Below are 25,010 nucleotides of genomic sequence, written 5' to 3'. Positions count from 1 at the left end.
TGAACGGGCCCTGGTCACCAAAAACATGGACTTCACCTTGGTTCCCTACAGTGAATTCTAGCACACATGTCAGAGGGACAGTGATGATGGTCAGGCGTCACTAGGTACATGTTACAATATTTAGTTTTGATTTTCTTTTTCTATTAATTTTTGATTGAGACTGCCAGATTACGTGATACCATCTGATTTATCACAGTGCCTTTAAATTTTTAACGAGTTTTTTTTTCATACATAAGGCTTTCGATTACTGTGATGTCCTCTCTCTTAGATGTATACTTTAGATTCTTTTATATTTAATCTTTCCCTCACAGATGATGATTACAAAAGGACTTCATAAAGGATCTGAAATCTTTTCCAATGAAAGAAACGTTTTTCATCTGTATTGCAAGAGAAAGAATTTTCTTTGATTTAATCGATTTCGTGTAATTTTTATGCCCCTCCCCTTTTGGAAGATTACGTGGGTATATTTTGTATACCAGTGTTTCAAAAACATAATTATATTGTTCTTGATTATAATAATGTTTCTGTATGTATTAAAGTGTTTTCAATAAAATTGAAATCAAAATACTTTGTTCTTGTTTAAAAAAAAAAAAACTGCGATATGGATATAACTGCACAACTAATAAAAGGAGCCTCAGGATAGTTGTTTCTCTTACCCCAAGAGTTCAGTTCACGCAAATCGAGAAACGCATCATTGAGGCAAATTGAACCCTCTGTCGATAAAGGTGTTGCATATCAAAATTCAAAGTAACACAATGCGTCAAACTGATGTGTTTCTTTTACGATATCAGTAGCATACAGAGAAGGACTTATGAAAAATATGAGTATAAGGCTAAGATATGACAATTAAACTGCAATTAAGAAAAGACTGCACAATATAAGTGCCGGAAAACAAAAGGCGGTATGTACCATTTCGTCGTGTTCATGCAAGAAAAGGCTGCACTATATACTGTAAATCTGGAAATTTTTACCTCGATTTTATTTTGCGAATGCGGGTAAAAATGCTGTTAATTTTTACGATTCAAAATTGTGCAAATGTCCACTGCTTCGTTTATATTTTCTTACTGGTAATTTATTTTAAAGAAACTATTTTTGCTTATACAATGAACTCGCAAAGAAATACGCACGCTAACTCCCGATTCCCGCCTACATGTTGGGACCATTTAATTTAATATAAATAGCAATTTGGCCATAAAATCGTTGTTTAATACAAAGAATAGTTCAATTGTAATTGATGAATTGTCTCAATACCAACGCTAAACAGTATATTATCCATAATTCCAGCTCTTGAAAAAAGGGGGAAGACGAAATTTTCGAGTGAAATAGGAGTTTTCAAGCATCACCATATTTTGAAATAGTCTTGGGTATATTTAAATGTTCCTTATATTTTTTCTTATGTTTTAGCACAGGAGTTCGCGTACCTATCAATTATACCGAAATCTTCAATAAATAAAAAAATACGTAATACGTACATGTATAATAATAACACAGGTGTTCGTGTACCTATCAATTATACCGAAATTTTAATTAAATAAAAAAAAAAAAACGTAATACGTATAATAATAACACGTGTAATTTATAATAGGTATTACGTATCTATTTTATTTACCGAAAATTTCGGCAAAATTGATAGGTACGCAAATTCCTTTGGTTTTAGGCAAGTAAGTAAAACATGAGTATGTCAATAAAATATAATGTTTCAGTTGTAAATCGCTTTGAAATTAGTGGAAAATTAGCATTTATATCGTTTTTGTCAATAAACGCCCCCTCCCCGTGTCACACAAAAAGCTTTGGTATGAATTTGTGAAATAACATTCCATATTACCTATAAAAAGGAATTTGTGTGACACAGGGTGGGGGTAAGATGTTTTGAAATTATTTTTCGTTTTCCGTTTATTTCTTTAGTGGAAAACAAAGTTTTACCCAAATTTTAAAGTTATCTCTCTTTTTTCTTCCGAATAAGTAATGATTTATGAAAATCCATATATTTATCTATAAACAAAAAATTAAAAATTCTTCGAATATGTCAACTTTTGAAAATTGACTTGGAGGTAGGCGGGAGAACAATACTATTGTCACAGATGAAAATATACCATCTGGCATTTTGACAATAACTTTGGACATTTTCTATTCAAAATTCTATATCTGTTACTTAATTTAACGAGTTTGTCATAGTTGCTTAAATCTGTCATACACTTTAACATGTCTTAATTAGCCATGAGTGATATGACCAGATGGACTTTGCTTTATCTGACTTCATTTTTGTTTATTAAAAATCATAATCTTCAACTTCATTTGTAAATCAAATTAACTCTTGTCATATGTTACTCAAACTTACGGTGGTATATTTAGGACACGCAATTATTTTTATTTTAAATACCAGAAAAATATTATCTTGTGAAAACGAGATATTATCTTGTGAAAACGAGATAATTTCTTGTGAAAACGAAAAATTATCTTGTGAAAACGAAGGAGAGGGGGTATACTGTTTTACCCTTGTGTGTCTGTCTGTGTGTCCGTCCGAAACAAATTTTCGTCACAGTTTTCTCAGCAACTACTCAACGTAGATGCTTGAAATTTTTAAACAATCTTTTCTGAGGCATGCCATGGTGGGATACAATTTTGCTCAAATCGGAAGTCAACTTCCTGTTTGTCTGGGCGTCTGTCCGTTTCATTCATAACCAATTTTCGTCGCAGTTTTCTCAGCAGCTACTCATCGTAGATGCTTGAAGTTTAAATATCTTTTCTTTTCTGAGGCATGCCATATGTTGAGATACATTTTTGTTTAAATCCGATGTCAGCTTCCTGTTTGTCTGGGCGTCTGTCTGTTTCATACATGACAAATCTTCGTAGCAGTTTTCTCATTAGCTATTCATAGCAGATGCTTGAAAATTTATTACCGACTTTGTTGAGGCATGCCATATGGTGGGTTTAATTTTGATATGAATCTGATGTCAACTTCATCTGCCTGTAATTAAACTTGTGTAAACAGTATATTAACATGATAGTGCTTATTTACATCAGAGCGGGGGTATTGCTAGTGAGCATTGGCTCACAGATTTCTTGTTTTTTTCTGCTATTTAAAAAAAATAATTGCGTGTCCTAAATATACCACCGTTCAAACTTGTCAATTATCAATATATCTATAAATACAAATTGTTATTTACATTCGGGGAGTTGGAATCGGGACGCGCTTTTCCTTGATACTGTCCGACCCGACGAGAAATAAACTTCTGTAAATCGTAAAGCGGCTTCATCTTCTTTTACCATTAGTCCACCCTAGTGGCTTTACCGATAAGCGCACGCATTTAACGCGAGGGTGTGATACTATCGTTTGCATTTCTTTGCTAAAAATTTATCTACAGCAAAAATTTCCAGATCTACGGTAAGTGCCGGAAAAACAGGGTGATATCTACCGTTTTGTTTTATGGCAAGGTAATGCCACTTTTATTTTTAGCTCAAACTTGTGAACAACATTCAAACGTGATGACTTTAACTTTTCTATCGCCAACTTACCTTACTTATGCAGCAATATACCTTCATCACCTACATACGGAGTATATATATCTCAGTTGATTCGATACGCAAGAGCATGCTCTACGTATGAACAATTTCTTAAACGAGGTAAATTACTGACAAGCAAGTTGATGAAACAGGAATATCAACAGTCTCGTTTAAAGTCATCATTTCGTAAGTTCTATGGTCGATACAATGACCTTGTCAGCAAATACAATTTATCATTGAGCTAGTCAAATGCTGACTGACGTTTTTCATACCAATTGTTAGTCCATTATTTATACACTGAATTGACGACGGATTTTTTCCGTTATTTCCTGATCATGACAACGAGCACACGGCGGGTGTGACCGGTCGGCAGGGGATGCTCACTCCTCCATGGCACCTGATCCCACCTCTGATGTTTCGGAGGTCTGTGTTTGCTCTGCTCTGATTTTGTATATTGTTTAATGGACTTTTGAGATTGAATACTGTTCGTTATCTCCATATCTTTCATTCAACTTAAGCATGCAAAGGTGAGAAAAATGTTTTAACAACTTTTTAAAAAGATTGCATCAAAAGTTTGGTCTACTTACATTCATTCTTTGTTACTTTAGACCATGGTAAGTATTGAGACCTATTATTTTCTGAAACCTAATTGGTTTAGGAATTGAACAAAATTGACAAGGGTCATGCAAAAATTATACATTTGTCAATTTCCTCCTTTGTGCGTCACGGTGTCTTATAGTTATTTTATAGAGAATGAACTTTCAAGTGCCTTCGAAACACGTTTTTATTTAAAAAAAAAATGTGTTTTCTTTATGAGATAATTTTTAAATTTTATCATTAGTTGACCACCTCTTACTTTTCAAGAAAGTAAATTGTGTATATATATTTTATACATTTTTTTCTGTGAATTAAATTTACACTCTGAACATCAATGTTACAATGGGTCATTAAAGTGACGATCGATTGTTTTGAACTTTTCTCTGTAATAACAACTAAGCGATATTGTATCAATGCATAATTCATATTCAGCGGCATTTTTGAAAAAAAGATTCAAACAGAATAACCGATTGTTTTCTTTCCCTGGCGGGCATGTAAAATATGCACTTCCTTATTAAATGCCTGATACAAATTATATGATAAAGATGAAAAATAACGTAGCTAGAAGAATCAATATTAAACGTCATAAATATTAATTATATTGCGAAGTAATAATTAAGAGCGACAAAAGCGTCACAAAGCAGGAAATACTGTAGCATCCATCCTAAACGTTTCCCTTGTGTGTTATTCATTTTAGATAAAACTAATGAATCGGAGAGCTAACAAAAAATAAACTATAGAGTTTAGTTAGAATATTTTGAACTCGCATGAGTGATAAAATGGGAATGTCCCTTTATTTTTCTCTTTTCTTAATTTCAGTATATTTGTGCCCATTAACGAACTTTATTCCTTTTTTTCGGAGCTCTTTCAAAGCTGACTATGTTCAATATTCTTAGGTATAATTTAAAGACTTTCGATCCTTCATTTAAGAGTATAAAGGTTTTTTTTATCTATACACACATGACTTAATTAAAAACGAGGTCATTTAATTTAATATCTTTTGCACTTTAATTTCGTCAGTCGTCCTACAGAAACAGTTAAACATGTTGAGATTCTCTCTGGAACAAGTGCACCAATTTCAATTTTGGCCTATAGCATCTATGTGTGAAGGGGTGTAAATCTTGTTAAATCTAATACCCCCTCCCCCTCCACATCTATGAATCGTTAACAGTGTTATTTTATACTCAGGTGACCGTTGAGCCTCTTCTTCTGAATACAAAGTTTGAAATGTGCAACTCTCTGTTTTACCATTCTATGGTCTGATGGCTCAGACATGTTTTACTTAACCGTATTAGTAGGGCCGTATTTTTAATAAAATGTCTACATGAATAAAATGTAAACAGTTTTAAATAGTTACTTTATAACAGGTACATAAATTAGCATAAAGATTTAAATGTAAATAAAACTTTTTAAAAAAAAAAAATTGCACAGGGAAAATGGTTTTTTAAAACAACAATATGATTAACCTTTTAGTTCAATTGTCATTCTTCTGAGTTTGTTATTTCTATCTAAAATAAAATGAATCTCTTCAATGAGCATTTTTTTGTATATTCGCTATGTTTCTATATTTCGTTTAAGATTTCATGTTATTGTAAATATTTCCTTGTTACATTTTACGCAGTCTAGTTTAAAGCAAACGAAGAGAGAACGATGTAAATATTTTAAACTATTCCTCTTCAGGTGATCAATATATATTTGTTTATTATTTATGAATATGTTATATGGTTAATATTGATTAAATACTAAGTATAAGTTAAATGTGCAAAATCGTTAAACACTGTATTTGACAAAAAGAAAACTTAGAAGCCTAATGCTTTTAAATATCCACCGAGAGGACTACATGTATTAGCAACATATACGACATTTAAAGCGTTGATTTTATTAAGCAGGAATCATGAAAATCTCCCAGCATCTAAAAACACTTTTTATAATCCTTAATGTTATTTTATGTTGCCATGGAGATTTGAAAGCTGGATATTCTTCCATACAATATGGCTACAGACTTCTGTATAGACTTATAGAATCTTACGTGAACTATAGCATACTGGACTGTGTAGAAGAGTGTCTGAGAACGAAAAGGTGCAGATCGGTCAATTATTACAAAGGCGCCAACTTCTGTGAAATAAATTTTAGAAGAAAAGAAAATAATCAAAAGCTCTACAGAGAGGCTTCGGGCTGGTTATACACTGACATACAGTACTGGGATAAGGTAAATATCTTTGTATTGTCTATTCAGAGAGAGAGGAGAGAGGTGAAATGCAGATAAGGAAGGGAATTGAATTTCAATACACACTTTACGATACATTTACTTCTTCAAGAATCTGTGTACACTGTATTTTTCATGCGATAGTCTACACTACATTTATATAATAATCATTTAATTAAATTTTGAAATTAAAATTAGTCGTATAAGTTTGACATTGAAATTGGCAAAGTCCTTTCATTGTGTAATTTGTTGGAGAACACATTATCAACATCAAATAAATACATGTACCTATATGACTGGAATTTTTTTTTACAAGAAATACAAAATGTTTATATGAAAGTAAATAGAATGTACACAATGAAGAGCGGATGTTAGTGAAGTATGACAATAGCTAATATACATATGTGACTTTACACGGTTAATGAAAATGCAGAGCTGCCAACTCTTACGATATTGGCGTAAGTCTTACGAAATTAGCATCTAAAATACGCCGTACGATTTCTCTCCATATTCTTCCGATTTTGGTTTTTCTTGATCAAAATTATACCAGAATTTTCATAGCTGGCCATTTACAGATTCTACTATTCTAGTTAAATATTCATAATCATTACAATGCTTGCTTGTGTTGATGCTTGCTTGTGTTGGTGTTTCGGTTTTAGAAGGCCGATCATATTCATGTCAATGTTTTATAGTAAACGAAAAAGAAACATGCCTCAAATTTCGCCTATTACATGTCCATTTACAAAATATTGCCAGCGGCCTGGGGCTTAGGCGGTTCCCGGACCCCCCCCCCACCCCCCCGAACTATTTGTCATTTCAGAATGTTGGCAGCTTTGAACATGCGTAAGAGCTCTCCCCCCTTATCCTTACCATTTGTTTTATTTCGTCGAAGATTGATAGACTGAGTGTATGTCGTTTCACGTCCCACCAATTGTTTCACTCATATGGAGACGCCAACACTTGCCGGTAGAGAGCTATAAATTGTATCCTTTACTCGGCAATAAGAGCCATCGAGCAGTGATGGATCTTTTTTGTGTCAGCACCTACTGCAAACGGATACTTCGGTTGATATGGACTTATCCGAAGGACAGATCTCCACGTCCAATTACAGTTTGATTCGAACCTGCGAGGAAAGGATCAACTCCAAAATTCTGGGTCTAAACACTCGCTCTGTCTGAAAACCAGTTCAAACGTATACTTTATACACATAATTTTCATTTATAATTAATTGCCCCAATGAAAAAAGCTGACGACATTAACGTCATTAAGATGCAAAGTATCACGGTCAACGTCAACGCAGTATTCTCTTCTTTTGTCAAAACCATTTGTTCTTGTTTTATCGTGGAAGTTCGTCTCCTACATTTGCAAAATTTCATTACTATTCATCTGTTGAACAGGAATTATCTCAATTTACATCAGTAATTTTCAGGTTCATAATTTCATTATTTTTCTCTGGTGAACAACTTAATAACATCCATTTATGTCAATAATTTTCAGTTTCAATTTTTTTTTCTGTTGAAAAAGAATTTTCTCTTTTTTTAAATATACGTTTTAGGTTCTCGCGGGATCTTGTGCAGGACCACCCTGTAAAAAAAACTATGAAAAATGCATCCCCAAACCTTTTGGACAATATGAATGCGTTTTGTCAGGTGAGATTTCCAAGAAATCGTTAAATATTAAATTTTGAAAGTAAAATAGAAGAGATGTCATTGAAAAACGAAAATGCATTTTATTTATACACCTCCCAGCCCCTCTAGGCGATAAACTCGCTTGAAGTGAATTTTCAGCAATCCAACAAATAATTCTAATCAAGCGAGTGATTCACTTGTAGAGAGATTGAACAATGAGGGAAAGCTGAAAAATTCTCCCCAAAAGTGCACAAGAAATCGCTCCGTAAATTGTACCTGTTTTGCCTTACGGGATCTGTAGAGTGATAGTTAGAGGCTAATATAAGTATAATACTGCTGCTATAATGAAGTGGAAATGCATTTATTCTCTTTAAAAATCTTGTCTAATACCCTGTGTTGAGCAGATGAATAAATAACTTTATTGCATAATATACCCATATGGGTCGAGGAATACAATCCATCTTTAAAAAAAACAAAGAAACAAAAGAGAACAATGATTTATACATACAATAGATTAAGGAAATATAATTTCCTCAATGTTACACCGATATGAACCTTTTATTTCTCAATTCTAATGAATGTTTCATACAAAGTGCATTTGTGATGGATGAGGGTGCTCCTTTCTAATAACTTCCTGTCCCAGGATGAGCGGCTTCTGTTTCTCATTGGGGGTGCTCTATTGATTATGATTGTTTCTCGAAGATGGCTGGGACAATCTTCCTGAAACTTTCCCAAATAGACGATAAGTAGTTGAAGTTTTGCAGTGATGTCCAGCTTTAGAATCGCTACCATGGAAAGGTGCGAAAAGTGACGAATTTAAGGTCTTTTTTTAAAACGGGCGGGCGACACATTGATATTATTTTGTCCGGGAGTGTTCTCTCTGTTCCCTTGAACAATCATCATGAAACTTTGTTATATTAATGATTATTTATTGAAGTTGTGCGATTCGCATTTAAACATTTCAAATTATCAATAATTGCCATGGAAATAGGGGAACGGTTTGGGGTGACATATGTTATGCATGCAATAGCAGAATCTCTAGTTTAGATAACTTTTATTAATTCTTTGGTGTAAAGGTAGAGCTGTGTTCAGTCTGTACTGAAAATGCATTTTTTGAAAATCTTCTCTGTTCCAACAAACAAAATAAATGTTTTAATAAGCAATCATTTTTAAACACCTGGACCATATGGGCAAGTGTTCTTGTCCGAATAAATAAAAGATAAATAAAATATGAGACAAAATATTTTTTAAAATATTCTTAAGACCAATCAATTGATCTTACTTTTTGTAATTCCCGCTTGAAAAGTGGAAGGATATTTAGTAATCGGTATGTCCGTCCGTCTGTCTGTTAGCTTTTTTTAATGTAACTGTTAAGATGAGTAAATTTAATAGAATTTTTTATCAGATTGTGGGATCCCTGTCAATAAAATTAATACTACGTGGGATGTACATGAATGGGACGGAATTGGAATAAGAAAACGAATACATATTAAATGCTTGGAATCCTTTAAACAGCGAGGATCCGGAATGATCGTGTGCCATAAAAATGGGACCTGGATAACGGATTTGGTTTGTCAAGGTTTGAAAAAAAAATGTTTATATTGTCGTTTAAAAAAGTATTTAGTTTTTTAATGATCTATTTCTTAGATTCTTATCTAATATGATATATGTATGGTTACCTATTATAATAAACGAGAGGCCCAAGGCCACCTCACTCACCCGAGGTGTGAAATATGAGTGAAAAATGAAGTTAAGTTGGTTTGAGAGGATACCAAGGCTTTTCTTGAGAAAAAAATGGAGATAAGGGCAGCATTTTGTAGAATTGCGTATTCGAATAGGACATAAGGGTGAAATGCTTCTGTGACGTGACATATCTAACGACGTAACGTCGAAGTCTCCCGCGGGTATCACAACTATCCATTTTCAGAAAGCTCGTGTGACCTAATTGGTCATTGAAAAGTAGTGAAAATTTCCAATCTTGTTGCATTATGACTCTATATTATGATTATACCTGTTGTTTGCTTTCATCAAATCACGATGACATTTTGTAAAGAAATTCTACAAACTTTTGGATCAACGCTCGTATCAGTGTAAAACTTTGAGTCCTAAGTAAGACCCTTCCTTATCCCCGGGTATCATAATCTGATTATATTAAGGTCTTACGACACATTCCTCAAACGTATTTTATCAACAATTATTCATATTTGTCACTCTCTTCTGATTTTAGCATTTTTCAAAATGTTTTTAAATACAGGTACATCAAAAATGGTGATATGGCCATGAAGAAGATTACCCATAATGGTAATAAAAAAAAATATGATCCTGTGGTATCTTGTCCAAATGCCTGCTGATGTACCATAATTTTTGTGAGGAATCTCGTATAAGTACCTATTCTTTAATAACGCAATCCTAGGAAAAATTATCTATTTCTTTTAGAAACGTGTCGTCTGACCTTAAATATGAATCTACCCAAACAGGGAATGTTTCCATGCCACAATGGCGTGACATGGGTTTTTATTCTCGAGATTCCTCCCTTTATTAACATTAAAATTAAAACATTGATCCTACATACTGGCCCCCTTCCTCTTGGGATCCTCATTATATCTGAATATATATTGAATAGGTATCGGAACCGGGGATGGAGGCACTTTTTTTTTCAAAGGTAGATGAAATGTAGAGATTGAATATTGGGGACTTAGGTTAAACCCCTCATCCCCATCCAACTTTCAACAAGCACATTGCAGTTTACGTCAAAATAGGATACTTGGTAATGTATTAACAAAAATGGTGCTGAAAGACGTTCGATGCTACTCCCCCAAGAAATAAGATTCCTGTGTTTGTACAAGAATATGTAGAAGAGTACTAGTTTTTCTGGGAAGGTTAGAATTTTTTTCTCTTTCAATAAGCTACCACTAATTTCATTTTGCTTCCGACGCCAATAAACTGACCGAGAAGAAATATTGCTGAAAAGTTGTTGACATGATAATGTGTTGAAGTTAATGTATTATCTCGGAATATTTTCATAAGTAGGCATATCTGATTTCCTGCATTTTGAATACATTATTTAACATTTCTCTTAAAGATATTTAATGCAGAAAAAAATCATTATTTTCAGTAAAATATAATTGAAGTAAGCAAAGTCATTCAAATTGCATTTAAACATTTAAATTGTAATTTTTTTTATCAATTTTTCTGTCATTATAATGATATTAAATAATATATATGTAATGATATTAAACAATTAGTTATGACTTTATGGAGGGAGAGTTGAACATGTAATGACAATAAATGAAATGTCGCATTTCCCCAATTGAATAAATGGTTGCCAGTTATTTACGGTCATCTCTGTTTTAGCGTCCTTTTTTACCGTAGCAATAAAATGTTGCAGGACTTTTTATCATTATGATACAATCAATCAATACTATCGGCCAGTCACTTCATACATATATGATGAATAATTAACTTACTATGAACGGTTTTCTAAAAAGAAATTGAAGCCCATCATACACGAAAGAAGCAATATTATACAAATCCTATCGGCCAGTCACCTCATACATATATGATGAAGGATTAAATATCAACCGTTTTCTGAAAAGAAATTAGAGCCTATCATATAGAAAAGAAGCAATATTATATCAATATTATCGACCCGTCACTGAATACATATATGACGGAGCTTAAGAATTAAATATCAACATTTTTCTGAAAAGAAATTTAAGCCCATCATACAAGAAAAAAGCATTATTATATCAATACTATCGGCCAGTCACTTAATACATATATGATGGAGGATTAGATATCAACATTTTTAAGGTCACCTGAGTTAACTCAGGTGACCTACTGCTATCCGTTTTCGTCCGTCGTTGTGCGTTAACATTTGAACATATTCAGCTTCTTCTCATCCACCACTGAACCAATTTCACCCAAATTTGGCATAAAGCATTTATGGGTAAAGGGGAACAACAATTTTGAATGTCATGATCCCTGTCTCCCTGGGGCCTGAGGGGTGAGACCAAAACAACTAAAATTAATGCAATTTTTAAAAACCTTTTCGTTACTCCTGGACATCAAGAAGTCATACTGTTTTTATGATTGTAATAAGCATTGAGTCCTTTACCAAAATTGTGAAGGTCATGGCCCTGGGGTTCTAATGCTAAGCCGGGCTAAAACGAGAATATAGTTAAAATGCATTATTTCTTTGAAAATCTTCTTCTCTGCTTCTGGGTATTAAATAATCTACAGTAACTATTTGCATAGTTTTGATGAGCAAGGTTGCCTCTGCTGAAATCGTGAATTTTATGGCCCCAGGGTCAGGGGTTTTGGTTTTAGGGCAGGGTTCTATTTATTATATAGTGAAAATACATTAACTCTCTGAAAATCTTCTTCTCTGCTCCTAGGTATTAAGCAGATGAACTTCCTAGTTATGATGATCAAGGGCCCTAATCTTCAAGAATTGTGAATTTCAATTTCTTATCCATTGAAAATGAATGTATTGTTTGAAATCTACTCATTGGTTTTAATCATTTTTTTTAAAGCAAGGGTGACTTTTCAAAAAGTGTACAATGTGTGGACAACAGGCACTTGTTTCTGTAATAAATTTTGACCCAAAGTATAATAATAACACAAGGTATTTAACTCCGATTTACACCGAGTAACCCCCTCCTTTAGAATCGTGCTCATCAACACAAATAGAGGAAATGCACGGGTAAACTGTTTATACCTATGTCTTTACGATAATTAATTTACACACCATATCTGGCATGCTTGTCTTTATTTACTTTTATCTCCGTAATCAGTTTCCAAACTCTGCACTTTTTTGTGCGCAATAAATATACAGTTTTTTTCAATGGGTGGCACTGTAGCCTCCGGTGTATCAATATATATTTTTTCGGAGATCTACATTTCTGCAGCTAATTATTTTGTTAAGTTCTATTGCCGATACAATGACCTTGTCAGCAAATACAATGAAACATGGAGATAAAGAACAGTATTCAAGATCAAAAGTCAACAAACTCAAATATAAGAAAATAATTTTTCATTGAGTAAGATGTTGACTGGCGTGTTTAAGGTCTTCTGGACAGAGATCAGAAGAGCTTATGCGAAAGTAATGCGTCCGTCCGTCCATCTGTCTGTGTAAACAGTTTTTCAAAAAGCTCGCAAGTAGGTTAAGGTTACAACCAAATATTCTACTTGCCTATATGATATGACGTCATAGTAAGCTATATGACGTGAAGTTTAGAGATAACAATTTCTTATAATCGATATCTAAGATTGATTTGAGGTCGTAAAAATTAATCAAAATATGCAGAGGCATTACACAAACAGAATTTTGTCGTTTCTGGGACTCTGTAGTTATCACAGGGGTTAAATACCAAACCCGTGACGTCATAACTGTTGATCATGCAGTAGCAGAGTGAAATTGAAACGTAACGAGAATTTATGTAAACAAACACAAGAAATCGGAGTTTAAAAGCATTTAGAATGAATATCATGTGTGATTCATGTGGGAATAAAGCTTATGAATAAGGTATGGTAATATACTTTAAAAATTTCTTCGTAAAATTAAAGCAGGGAAGGTGTTTAGGCCTACTTGCCGATCAGCCTTTCCTCTGTCGTTCGTAACAAATAAGATGCAAAAGTTCAACACTACGCGGCACACTTTGAAACTTAATTTTTGTTTCTATCTAAAGTTCTTATTCTATTGTTTTTGAAAAGTGCTGCTAGAATCGTATGGTTTACGGGAATAAATGCATGTTTTCGATGCTATGAACAAAATGTAAAAATTTTGGGAACGTTTTGTCAGAAAGTGTTGAATTATTATTTCTGTGATAGGACAGTAGGATTCTAGCAGCACTTTTCATGGTACAGAGATGTTTTTACATAATTATTATTACAAATTGAAATTAATTATCCCCGGGGTAGTGTTGAACTTTTCACTTTTTCATTAAGGCATATTTTCTAATTATAGACGTCACGTGGTGACGTCGTGGTGAAGTGCTTCATGTAGTATAAGTCCCATGGAAGTCTATAGAATGCATAATTATAACAAAAGTTTTATGCTTGACTTTTCCGATTTATTAGTGTTACATTAATATAAAAAAAGTCTTAATTCGCCGAATTCTGGTCCATGTGCTGCCTTAACATACCCGCTAGCTAGTCTTCCTACAGTTTTGGTCCGATTTCAATATAACTTGGCACACAAGTAGACTACACTAAGATACATTATTCTGTGCATCGGTTTTTGTTTTCGATGAACGGTGTTGGAATGGTTACCCAAAATAGAAATTTCTGTGAAATGCTTTCAAAATGCTACTCCTCCTAGAGTTTGGTCTGATTTCAATATTACTTGGCACACAAGTAAACTACACTAAGATACATAATTCTGTGCATCGGTTTTTGCTTTCGATGAACGGTGTTTGCGTGGTTACTAACCAGAAGTCTCTGTCTAGACTGTAGCTCTACTGGTTTCTACTAATAACTAAAGATGAGAAAAGAAGCCATTGCCATCAGACCAAAACTGTAGAAGGAGTAGCGTTTTAAAGGAATTTCACAGAAAATTCTATTTTTAGTAACAATGGCAACACTGTTCATCGAAATCAAAAACCGATGCACAATTTTATGTATCTTAGTGTGGTCTACTTGTGTGCCAAGTTATATTGAAATCAGACCAAAACTGTAGGAGGAGTAGCATTTTAAATGAATTTCACTGAAAATTCTATTTTTAGTAACCATGGCAACACCGTTCATCGAAATCAAAAGCCGATATGTTTGTGTAGTCTACTTGTGTGCCAAGTCATATTGAAATCAGATTAAAACTATAGGAGGAGTAGCATTTTCAAGGAATTTCAAAGAAAATTTTATTTTTAGTAACCATGGCAACACCGTTCATTGAAATCAAAAGCCGATGCACTATTTTATGTATCTTAGTGTAGTCTACTTGTGTGCCAAGTTATATTAAAATCAGACCAAAACTGTAGGAGGAGTAGCTTTTTGAAAAAAAAATGTTTACAGACAGACGGACAGCTAGACAGACGGACGGACGACGAACACCTTACTATCGCATAAGCTCTTCTGGTCTCTACCAGTAGAGCTAAAAATAGAAATTTCTGTGAAATTCTTTCAAAATGCTACTCTTCCTATAGATTTAATCCGATTTCAGTATAACTTGGCACACATGTAGACTACACTAAGATATATAATTCTGTGCATCGGTTTTTGCTTTCGATGAACGGTGTTGCCATGGTTACTAAAAATAGAAATTTCTGTGAAATTCTTACCAAATGCTACTCAATCTACAGTTTTGGCGTGATTTCAATATAACTTGGAACACAAGTAGACTATACTAAGATACATAATTCTGTGCATCGGTTTATAGTTTATGAGTGCCAAGGATCATTTTTATACCCCCCGCTTGAAAAGCGGGAGGGTATATAGTAATCGTTAATTCCGTCCGTCTGTACGTCTGTCCGTCCGTCCGTCCGTCCGTCCGTCCGTCCGTCCTTCCGTCTGTCCGTCCGTCCGTCTGTTACGCTTTGGGGTACCCATCTCTTATCCGCAACTCCTCTTATACCACTGAATGAAATTTGATGCAACTTTCACAGAATCTTTATTACATATTGCCATTGTGCACCTCCTATTTTACTTTTTGATCGGACACATATTTTGGGTTTCCCGGCCACAGGAAAACATGGACTTTTTCACCAGTTATAACCATATGGGAGGCGGGGGGTATCATTTAGTGAGCTCATCGCTCACAGTACCTCTAGTTTCTATTTATTGTTTTTTTCAATTTTCAAGTCCTAACTGATACTTCGTCTTCCTTTGTTTAAGTATAAACCAGTAGAGCTACAGTCTCGACAGAGACTTCTGGTTATACTAATTCTTAGGCTATTATTCTTAGGCTATTATTTATACCTTGAATTGACGACGGATTTTTTTATGACAAGGAGTATACGGCTTGTGCCCGGTCGACAGGGAATGTTCATTCCTTTATGGCACCTATCCCAACTCAGATGTTTTGGAGGTCCGTGTTTGCTCAGCTGTAATTTTGTATTGTTTGTTATATTTACTACATAGTAACTATAACATAATTATGTATAATTCCCTACTTATAATGACTTGTGTCTGTTATCTTATTCTATATACACTTACAAAATCCATTTTAGAAACAACCTGTATCAAATGCATTTTCCTATTATTCATTTCTGCTTTAGCTAAAGACTGTATGGGCCTTCGTGAAAATGGCCATACTGATTCCGGTGTATACGAGATTTACCCCTTTGGTACCGACCCCCGTCCTGTCAGAGTGTACTGTGACATGAACACAATGGGAGGAGGCTGGACGGTATTTATTCCAGACCTATTTATTAAAAAGTGACGCATAAGATCAGAGTACAGATTTATATTTTGATCTTATTTAGTCCGTGATAGACACACAAAAAACATATAAAAGTTTTGCACAAGAATGATTATAGATAAATGTATTTCTTTGAAAGGCAATCCAAAATCGTGTTAATGGATCCGTGAGCTTTGAGAGAATCTGGGATGAATACAAGAAGGGATTCGGTGATGCGGGACAAGATTTCTGGATCGGTAATTATTAAATAAATTGAAAAAAATATCCAAACTCGTCCTTTTTCTTCCAGTCGAGAGAGCAAAACAAAGGTCCGGTGATTTTTAAATTGTATAGTACTTTGGAAACGATATTCATTTTCTCGTGTAATTCAATTCTTAAAGGGAGACCAGAGATAACGTCAAAATAAAATTCTGAACAATAGTTTGACAATACTTAAAAAGTCTTAATTATCAATACAACCTAAATGTCTCACACTTGAAGTTTCAAAGTATGCTTTAGGAGTAAAACGCCGGTAGCATTAGACCAATACACGTATAATTTAACTCTTTCTCAATACATCATTTATTATTTACTGGTATTATTAGTTACACAGTCAGTTAGTGACCTAATACGGAGTCATACAGGGTGAAATGGAAATCCGTATTGGGCGAGGCGAAGCCGAGTCCTAATACGGATTTCAATTTCACACCCTTTTTGACTCCGTTTTAGGTCACTAACTGATTTGGTTACGAATTTATACCGCTGAAGACCTTCTTAAATATTTTTAAAAATCTTTGTGCATATAATGAAAATATCAACTTTTAGTCCAATAACAATCAACGTAAAATATCGTAACAAGAAACTTAAGTAATCAAACGACATGTACCTACGTAAACCGTTTCTTAGCCGCCATTTTTATTTACAATAACAACGCTTCGAACGGAATTGAGTACCCGATTTCATATTACTCCTTGACGGCGACGTAATACGGAAAATTTCTGGCCGTCATATGGTTAGCTTTTATCCAATCAGTAATTCACAAATTTGTCTGAAGCTTGATAATGCCGTTTACGCATTTTTAATTTTGATATATGTTACTCAGGAAATGACGTGATCCACCAGTTAACAAAGGAAAAGACCTCAAGTCTGTACATTTCCATCACTCTGGTTAATGGTAGCAAACTATACGAGTTGTACCACCAGTTCTCGGTTTCAAATGAAGCAGATAACTATCAACTTTTTCTGGCGGGGGATGCCTCCGGAACCCTAGGTACTTAGAAATTAGTCTTACTTCATAAACAAGAAAGAGAGAGAGAAATGTGTAGAATTATACTATATTAAACTTATAAATGAAAGAAACATGAATGTCTTTATAAAGTAGCTTTGTAAGGCCATTTAAAAAACCGTTTGGTTACCCTCTCACGTTCGACTGGCTTAAAATGGCTCGACTCAAATATTTGGTAACTTTCAGGAAGCATTTGTTTTATGCAAATTTCAATAAAAACATTTTCTGAGGAAAACATTCTCACCGACCTATCGACCAAATATTTTCAGAAGAAGTTGGAAGAGTGATGTAAAACAAACATTGTAAAGTTAGCTTAATATAATTTTCCAGGTGACAGTATGATGCACACAGACTTATATTACACGAATCTGCCTGGAATGAAATTCTCGACGTTTGACAGAGATAACGATCGGTGGAGTGGTGGAAGCTGTAGCTCTCGTGCCAAAGGAGGCTGGTGGTTCAACAATTGTTACAGTGCCTTCCTGAACGGTCCTTGGTCTCTAGACTCGTGGTTTGGGCTTTGGTTTCCCACAGTTACGAACGGGACATCCGTCTGCGAAACACAAATGATGATCAGACGTCATTAGGTGACATGTGATAAAACATTCAAAATTTTCTTCTTAATTTCATGTCACTGTGGCTTACAACCTGATACGAAGGTTATTACTTCCCATGCAGTAAAATGGCGTCTGGTCTGCAAGAGTGCCTTTTTAATTCAAAGAAGTAAAATTCTTTCTACTGTATTTGGCGTTCAGTGGTTTTCATACACTCTCTGAGTAAGAGAAGTTAAAAATGTCTTCATTTATTTATTTTCTTACATTGACAGCTGATGATTTGATGGGACTTAATAAAAGCTCTCGGAACTATTCCCATGAAATAGTCCTTTAAATTATAGCCTCTACATCTGTACCGAGAAACCCTAGTCCACTAATTTAATATTTTTGGTTTAATTTTTATGCGCCCGAATCGAAAGATCCGAGGCATATATTGTTTTTGTCCTGTCTGTCTGTCTGTCTTTTTGTCTGTTTGTCTGCAAACTTTAACCTTCGCCATAACTTTTGAACCATGAATATTAGATACTTTACATTTGGTATGCCTACTCCACTAATAAAGCTCTTTTAAATGACATCAAGGTCAATGACCTTGTGAACTTAACTGTGACCTGTATGCTAAAAATAGAGGAATTTTTGCAAACTTTAACCTTTGCCATAATTTTTGAACCATAAATGATAGATTTCATATTTGGTATACATACAACACTTATTCAGCTCTTTTAAAAGACACCACAGTCAATGACCTTGTGACCTTGACTGGGCTATACGCTAAATATAGCTTTTTTGACGGCAAACTTTAACCTTCGCCATAACTTTTGAACGAAGAAAAATAGAGACTTAATATTTGGCATGCATTCTCCACTAATGAAGCCCTTTCACACGACACCAAGGTAAATGACCTTGTGACCTTGACTGTGTCATATGCTAAAAATAGCTTTCTTGAACTTTAAGCATAACTTTTGAACCATGAAAGATAGAGACTTCATATTTGGTATGCATATTTCACTTATCAAGATCTTTCAAATGACACCAAGATCAATGACCTTTTGACCTTCACTGTGACCTTTACGCTAAAAATATGTTTTTTAAATTTGTTGCCGCCGGGCGCATAGTGTTTCACAAACACATCTTGTCCTAGTATGAAATCAACTTGTTTACAAACTCTGGGAGATTGGGTATAACAAGAGAGCGTCTTCATTTGATGGACTATTAGTTTTTATGATGTGTTGTTCCCGAACATAGACACTTCCAATTAGACTTTGTGCAAAGCTTCAGCCATCTAATTAACTGAAGAATGTGCAGGGTACACAATGTTAATGTAAACTGTGGACATTGCTGTGCCCTATAAGGAGATGGGAGACGGAGCTTCAGTAAGGGGCAGACTATATTAATATTAATGAAGTGCCACTCTGACTCACTAATTGCAATTACCATATACGTGATCCCTATGATGCAGCTTCTTGTACAAAAGACGTGTGCACTGAGTATCAATAGCTCCGAGACGGACTATGAGAGCTTTTAACATCTTAGCTCCGAGACGAACTATGAGAGTCTTGACGAACTTAGCTCTAAGACCTTTGTGAAACAATAACTTCTAGATTTCCCCATCTTGGCTCCGAGATCTTTGTAATTGAACTTTTCATGTACCATTGTTTTTGCCTTTGCTGTGACTATATAATAAAACTATAAACTTACAAAGTCTTCTTAATCCAAACACATTTGTTAATTATGTTATATATATAACGCATTAATTGGTGCCATGGACCAGGACCAGAACGGGAAATCTCTCAACGCTGAAAAGCGAAAGACACTCAAGACTACTGTAAGTAACTGTTTTATTGTACCTTGATTTTAAAGTATTGACAACCAAGACATGTTGAACCGTTTTGACTTGGGAGGTGCCTTTACGACCTTGTCGACTAATAGGAACTAAATTCGACGGTCTTGATTTTATAGTTAAAGGTTTATCAAATGCAGTTGGTACAAATAGGATTTCAAACATAATAATACCGTATGAGGGGGATCCTGGCAAATTTAAAGATTGGATAAAATCAGTTGAAAAATATTCTTTCATGAACAATTTATCAGATGAAAAGGTCACGAATTCTCCCGAATAACCCAAGGGGGACCTGGAAGGCTTTGAAAAATGATTTATCCACACGATTTGCTGAAGTAATAGATTCTCAGCATGCGTTCATTTTATTACGAAAATTTCACCAAAAACCCGAAGAAAATGTTCTGATTTTTGCCGAAAGATTATTGTCATTGGCCGAAGAAGCATATAAAGGTCTCGAAGGAGGACCTTCAGTTGAACGTCAATTGATCGGAATATTTGTCGATGGCTTATTACAAGACAAATTGACATTCAAGGTCATGCGTGAAAACCCTGCAACTTTGCAAGCAGCTATAAACTGTGCTATGGCTGAACAAAACCTGAAATCGAAATCAGTTCGGGTACTTAACAGACCCATATACCCATGAAGGTCGACCATTATAGATCTAAACGCCTTTCAAAAACAATACCAGAGAGAAAAAGTATTTATTCAGTAAAACGAGCAACAAACTATCAGAGTGTTGAATGTTGGAATTTTGGAAATAAAGGACACATTAAAGTTGTTAACATAGGTAATCAGATATTACAGAGCTTATCTCAACGAATGTTGTCTTTAAGTAAGACAAAGTCACACAATTAACCAACAAAATGTGTACATCCAAAAATGCAAAATTTATGCAATTTTGATTTGATACTATGGAATAGACCTATATAAAAACTTCAAACTAGTTCATCATCATGAAAACTATGGGAAGTCAAACGTTGCAATGTTCGATCTTTTCCATTTGTATTGTAAAATTTTCTATTTGTATTGTATAATTTTCCATTTGTATTGTATATTTTTTTTTTATTTGTATTCTATAATTTTTCATTTGTATTGTATAATTTTTATTTGTATTCTATAATTTTCCATTTGTATTGTATAATTTTTCATTTGTATTCTATAATTTTTATTTGTATTCTATAATTTTCCATTTGTATTCTATAATTTTCCATTTGTATTGTATAATTTTTCATTTGTATTATATAATTTTTCATTTGTGTTTTATATTTATACCCCCGCTCCGAAGGAGAGGGGGGTATACTGGAAAAATCCGTCGTCAAATCAATGTGTAAATAATGGACCAACACAATTACATGTAGTATGAAAAAGTAATTCGCCAAAAATATCTTAGGTTTTCATGCTTTTTTTACGATTTTGATATTTATCTGCCTGGAATACATCAGATAGTGCCATTACGAAAACTGGGAATGTGCAGCCACCAGGCGGTATTCTGCAGAGGTGGCATTCTCGGATAAATTTTCGATACTTGGGAACGAATTGAATGCTGAATTTACAAGATATCATTAGTACATGTCGTTATTACACGTATGACACTTAAGGTATACTTTTACTCAGGATAACTCAAAATTCCACTGATAAGAACGAAAGACCACCTACTGCACATTGTACACCTATGATTCTTTTGTTAACAATTTTGAATAACTAGGTCAAAGACCTACTTTTCATGCTAGTAAACCTCCAGTATTTCTCCGAAAATAACTCAATTTCCACATTATGACCATTTTTTTCTTTACTCACAAAATATTACAAGCAATACAACTCTTTAAATAATGAAGTATAGCAGGAGAACAGCTTTGCTTCATATAAAATAAAAAGATAAAAGAGTTTGGGACATAAACTTATTAATTATTAGGGTCCGAATTTCCTCTGTCATATTTTTATTTTTCCCCATTTTGAATTGAATATGAATGATAAGAACTCCAAATTACTTATAGCTTCAGGTTACTTTTGTTGCCATAATTCTTATGGTATTAATTTGAAATAAAAATGTCAAAAGTTGAATCCAAAGAATTTATCGATCTTTTATCTCTCAAATGAAATTGTTTTTATTTAATCATTTTCTTTTAATGAAATTTTAAAACTTAATGATCATTTATATGTGTAATACAGCTGTGATAAAGATCATATGGGAGGTTATTGACATGGATCTTGCCAAACTCCTTGGCTATCGGTCCCCAAAAGCATTCGGTCATGCCTTGACGCTAATGACCATCATAAGGCTATGCAGTTTATAGAGATTCTGCTTTTTGGTACAGGTCAGTTCATAAAATGAGCTTGATAAATTATGCACAAGGGCGCTCATGCACAATGCGAATTTAATATTTTTTATCAGTAAAATCTAATTAATTTAATTTCCCCTTAACTAAATTGATAATTTAATTTTGTAAATATAGGGGATGAATTACTGCATCCATACGTGAAGGAATGCTATGAAACACATGTCAAACCTTCAGCCACCGATTATTTTAATGGTGCCAGGGTATACAGGATCCAAATTACAAGTATATAGTTTATCAATGTGTGTCAGTTTATACAAGAAATATTACAAATACATATCATTATATCTCTTAATATTTTTTACAATTATATAGGTTTCTATTGGAAGCCATTTTTAGCTCTACTGGTCAGAGACCAGAAGAGCTTATGCGATAGTAATGCGTCCGGCGTCTGTCTGTCTGTAAACAATTTTTCAAAATGCTACTCCTCCTACAGTTTTGGTCTAATTTCAATATAACTTGGCACACAAGTAGACCACACTTAGATACATAATTCTGTGTATTGGTTTTTGATTTCGATAACGGTGTTGCCGAGGTTACTAAATATAGAAATTTCTGTGAAATTCTTTCATATTGCTACTCCTCCTACAGTTTTGGTCTGATTTCAATATAACTTGGCACACAAGTAGACTACACTAAGATACATAATTCTGAATATCGGTTTTGGATTTTGATAAACGGTGTTGCCGTGGTAACTAAAAAGTGAAATTTCTGTGAAATTTCTTTCAAAATGCTACTCCTCCTACAGTTTTGGTCTGATTTCAATATAACTTGGCAAACAAGTAGACTACACTAAAATACATAATTCTGTGTATTGGTTTTGGATTTTGATAAACGGTGTTGCCGTGGTTACTAAAAATAGAAATTTCTGTGAAATTCTTTCAAAATGCTGCTCCTCCTATAGTTTTGGACTGATTTCAATGTAACTTGACACACAAGTAGACTACACTAAGAACATAAAGATACTTTATCAAGGATCATTATTCTATTTATTGCTGTTGTAAAGTTTCAATTCCCAACTGCTTAAGTACTTTTCTCTTCCTTTGCTATAAGTACAAACCAGCAAAGCTTCAGTCTCGACAGAGACTTCTGGTCTTTATAACAGAAGAAGAATTAAAGAAATAACCAGTACAGTGGTCATGAACCTAGTACCCACACCAAACTTTGTTACACCCCACCCAGTGTCCCTTATCTCCATCTGAAAGGCAGATATTGCATGTATCTGCTACTTTCGTCCTCACACAATCAGTCTGGATTGCCTTCTCCCGTCTTTTTCTCTTCCTGCTGATCAGTGTGGGTAAACCTAGGTCGGAGTTTTCTTGTGGAGGTGGGTGAATTTCAGCTTGAATAGTGCGGACGGAATTAGTAACAGAGGATTTATGAGGTTTGGGGGATGGAAAAGAAGCCGTTGGAGAGGAGACAGAGGGGGTTTGTGCAGATGAAATTGGAGAGTGGGGTAATAGATGACGAGGGTGGAGCTGTGTTAGAAGACAAAGATAGCACTGGGCAGATGGGAGTTTAGGAGAGGGTTGAAGGAATAGATTCACTATTAAAATGCACATTCAGACTGCTCTTTTGAAGCACACCAGTCAAAGCCTCAAATTAATTTTAACTTTTACACTTTTTTATTTATTTGTGTTTAAGCATGTGCACCTTAATTCAAATAAAAAAAATTACAATAAGTTACCTCTTTAAATGATGGCGTTGAGAAAGTTGACATCTTTCCTGATGGAGATTTGATGACTATAAATAACTCACACTTAGTGAGATCTTGCAGTTCCTTTGCCTGAACGAAATGAAATGAAATTTTATTTCATTTATATGTCTTGAAAAAAAAAAAACACAACACATTTTAATGTCAAAATAATTTTTTCTACTAAAATTCCTACGTAAAGCGTCCAACTTAAATTCCTTTGTAATAGGGATAAAATATTTATTTTTTTTTAAATTTATTTATTTATCCATAGTATTTCATTTTATTTCATTATATTCATTCGATTAATTATTTTTTACTAAGATAAAAATAAAGAAGACGAGTTTAATTATTCTATTCTATTTAATCAATTGATTTATTGTTTTTCTTTTTTTATTTATTGTAGATTAAGAAAAATGTTAAAAAACAACTGAACATCAGAGATGAATCTGGGGATATTTATCACACCGATTTCCAGAATGAAATTCGTCGGTGGCGAGCTGAATTGAGAGACTCAGATTATCTGTGCACCCCATTTCAGGAAAGAGAGCATACCAGCCTATCCAATAAAACACTGGAAAAAGATCTGATAAATTTCTCTAAAAAACGCAAACAGAACAAATCACTCTACTTACAGGAAACTTTCAAGAGAAATTCTTTAAATTTCTCTTCCGTTCCTTTAGAACCAATTTTTTTCAAACCATCAGACAGAACTACATTTAATTCTATTGAGAGTAAAACAAAAGCTGAAATTACGACAAAGATAGAAACCGTGATTGAGGAATTAATGGATTTGGATTTTGAAGTCGGTAAGCCTGATGTAAATTTCAGATCAAAATTAATAATCAATTTTTAATATTGCATACATTAAATACTTTAAGACATCAAACGTTATTGACATTTTCTTTTATTATTGTTTTCATAAGGAGAAGAAAAGGAAACGAAATGGAAGAAGCAAATAAGATGTGGCACGAAAGCGCTATACATCCAATTCTATAAAGAAATTTTGGAAATTTCAGAAAGTTTACCAGACA

The 25,010-nt window shown here is 33.9% G+C and overlaps 1 protein-coding gene across 1 annotated transcript; it reads left to right on the top strand.

The window, feature by feature from the left end:
• The first annotated feature begins 5,995 nt into the window (after positions 1 to 5,995).
• Positions 5,996 to 16,538, top strand: LOC134248810 (fibrinogen alpha chain-like). Its single transcript, XM_062731194.1, has 5 exons — positions 5,996 to 6,310; positions 7,863 to 7,956; positions 9,341 to 9,514; positions 16,149 to 16,279; positions 16,431 to 16,538. The coding sequence occupies exons 1-5, from the start codon at positions 5,996 to 5,998 to the stop codon at positions 16,536 to 16,538; spliced, it is 822 nt and encodes a 273-aa protein (XP_062587178.1).
• The last annotated feature ends 8,472 nt before the right edge of the window (positions 16,539 to 25,010 follow it).

This window comes from Saccostrea cucullata, unplaced genomic scaffold (genome assembly GCF_032062105.1).
Source record: "Saccostrea cucullata isolate Sc308-1 unplaced genomic scaffold, CSIRO_AGI_Scuc_v1 ctg5449, whole genome shotgun sequence".
Classification (NCBI taxonomy): Eukaryota; Metazoa; Mollusca; class Bivalvia; order Ostreida; family Ostreidae; genus Saccostrea; species Saccostrea cuccullata.
This window is presented reverse-complemented; position numbering and strand designations above follow the sequence as displayed.

Excerpts from the sequence above, each read along its gene's own strand:
- LOC134248810 (XM_062731194.1), top strand. The coding sequence starts at position 5,996 with ATGAAAATCTCCCAGCATCTAAAAACACTTTTTATAATCCTTAATGTT. Across the intron at positions 6,311-7,862 it reads ACATACAGTACTGGGATAAG|GTTCTCGCGGGATCTTGTGC; the intron begins GTAAATATCTTT and ends TATACGTTTTAG. Across the intron at positions 7,957-9,340 it reads ATATGAATGCGTTTTGTCAG|ATTGTGGGATCCCTGTCAAT; the intron begins GTGAGATTTCCA and ends ATTTTTTATCAG.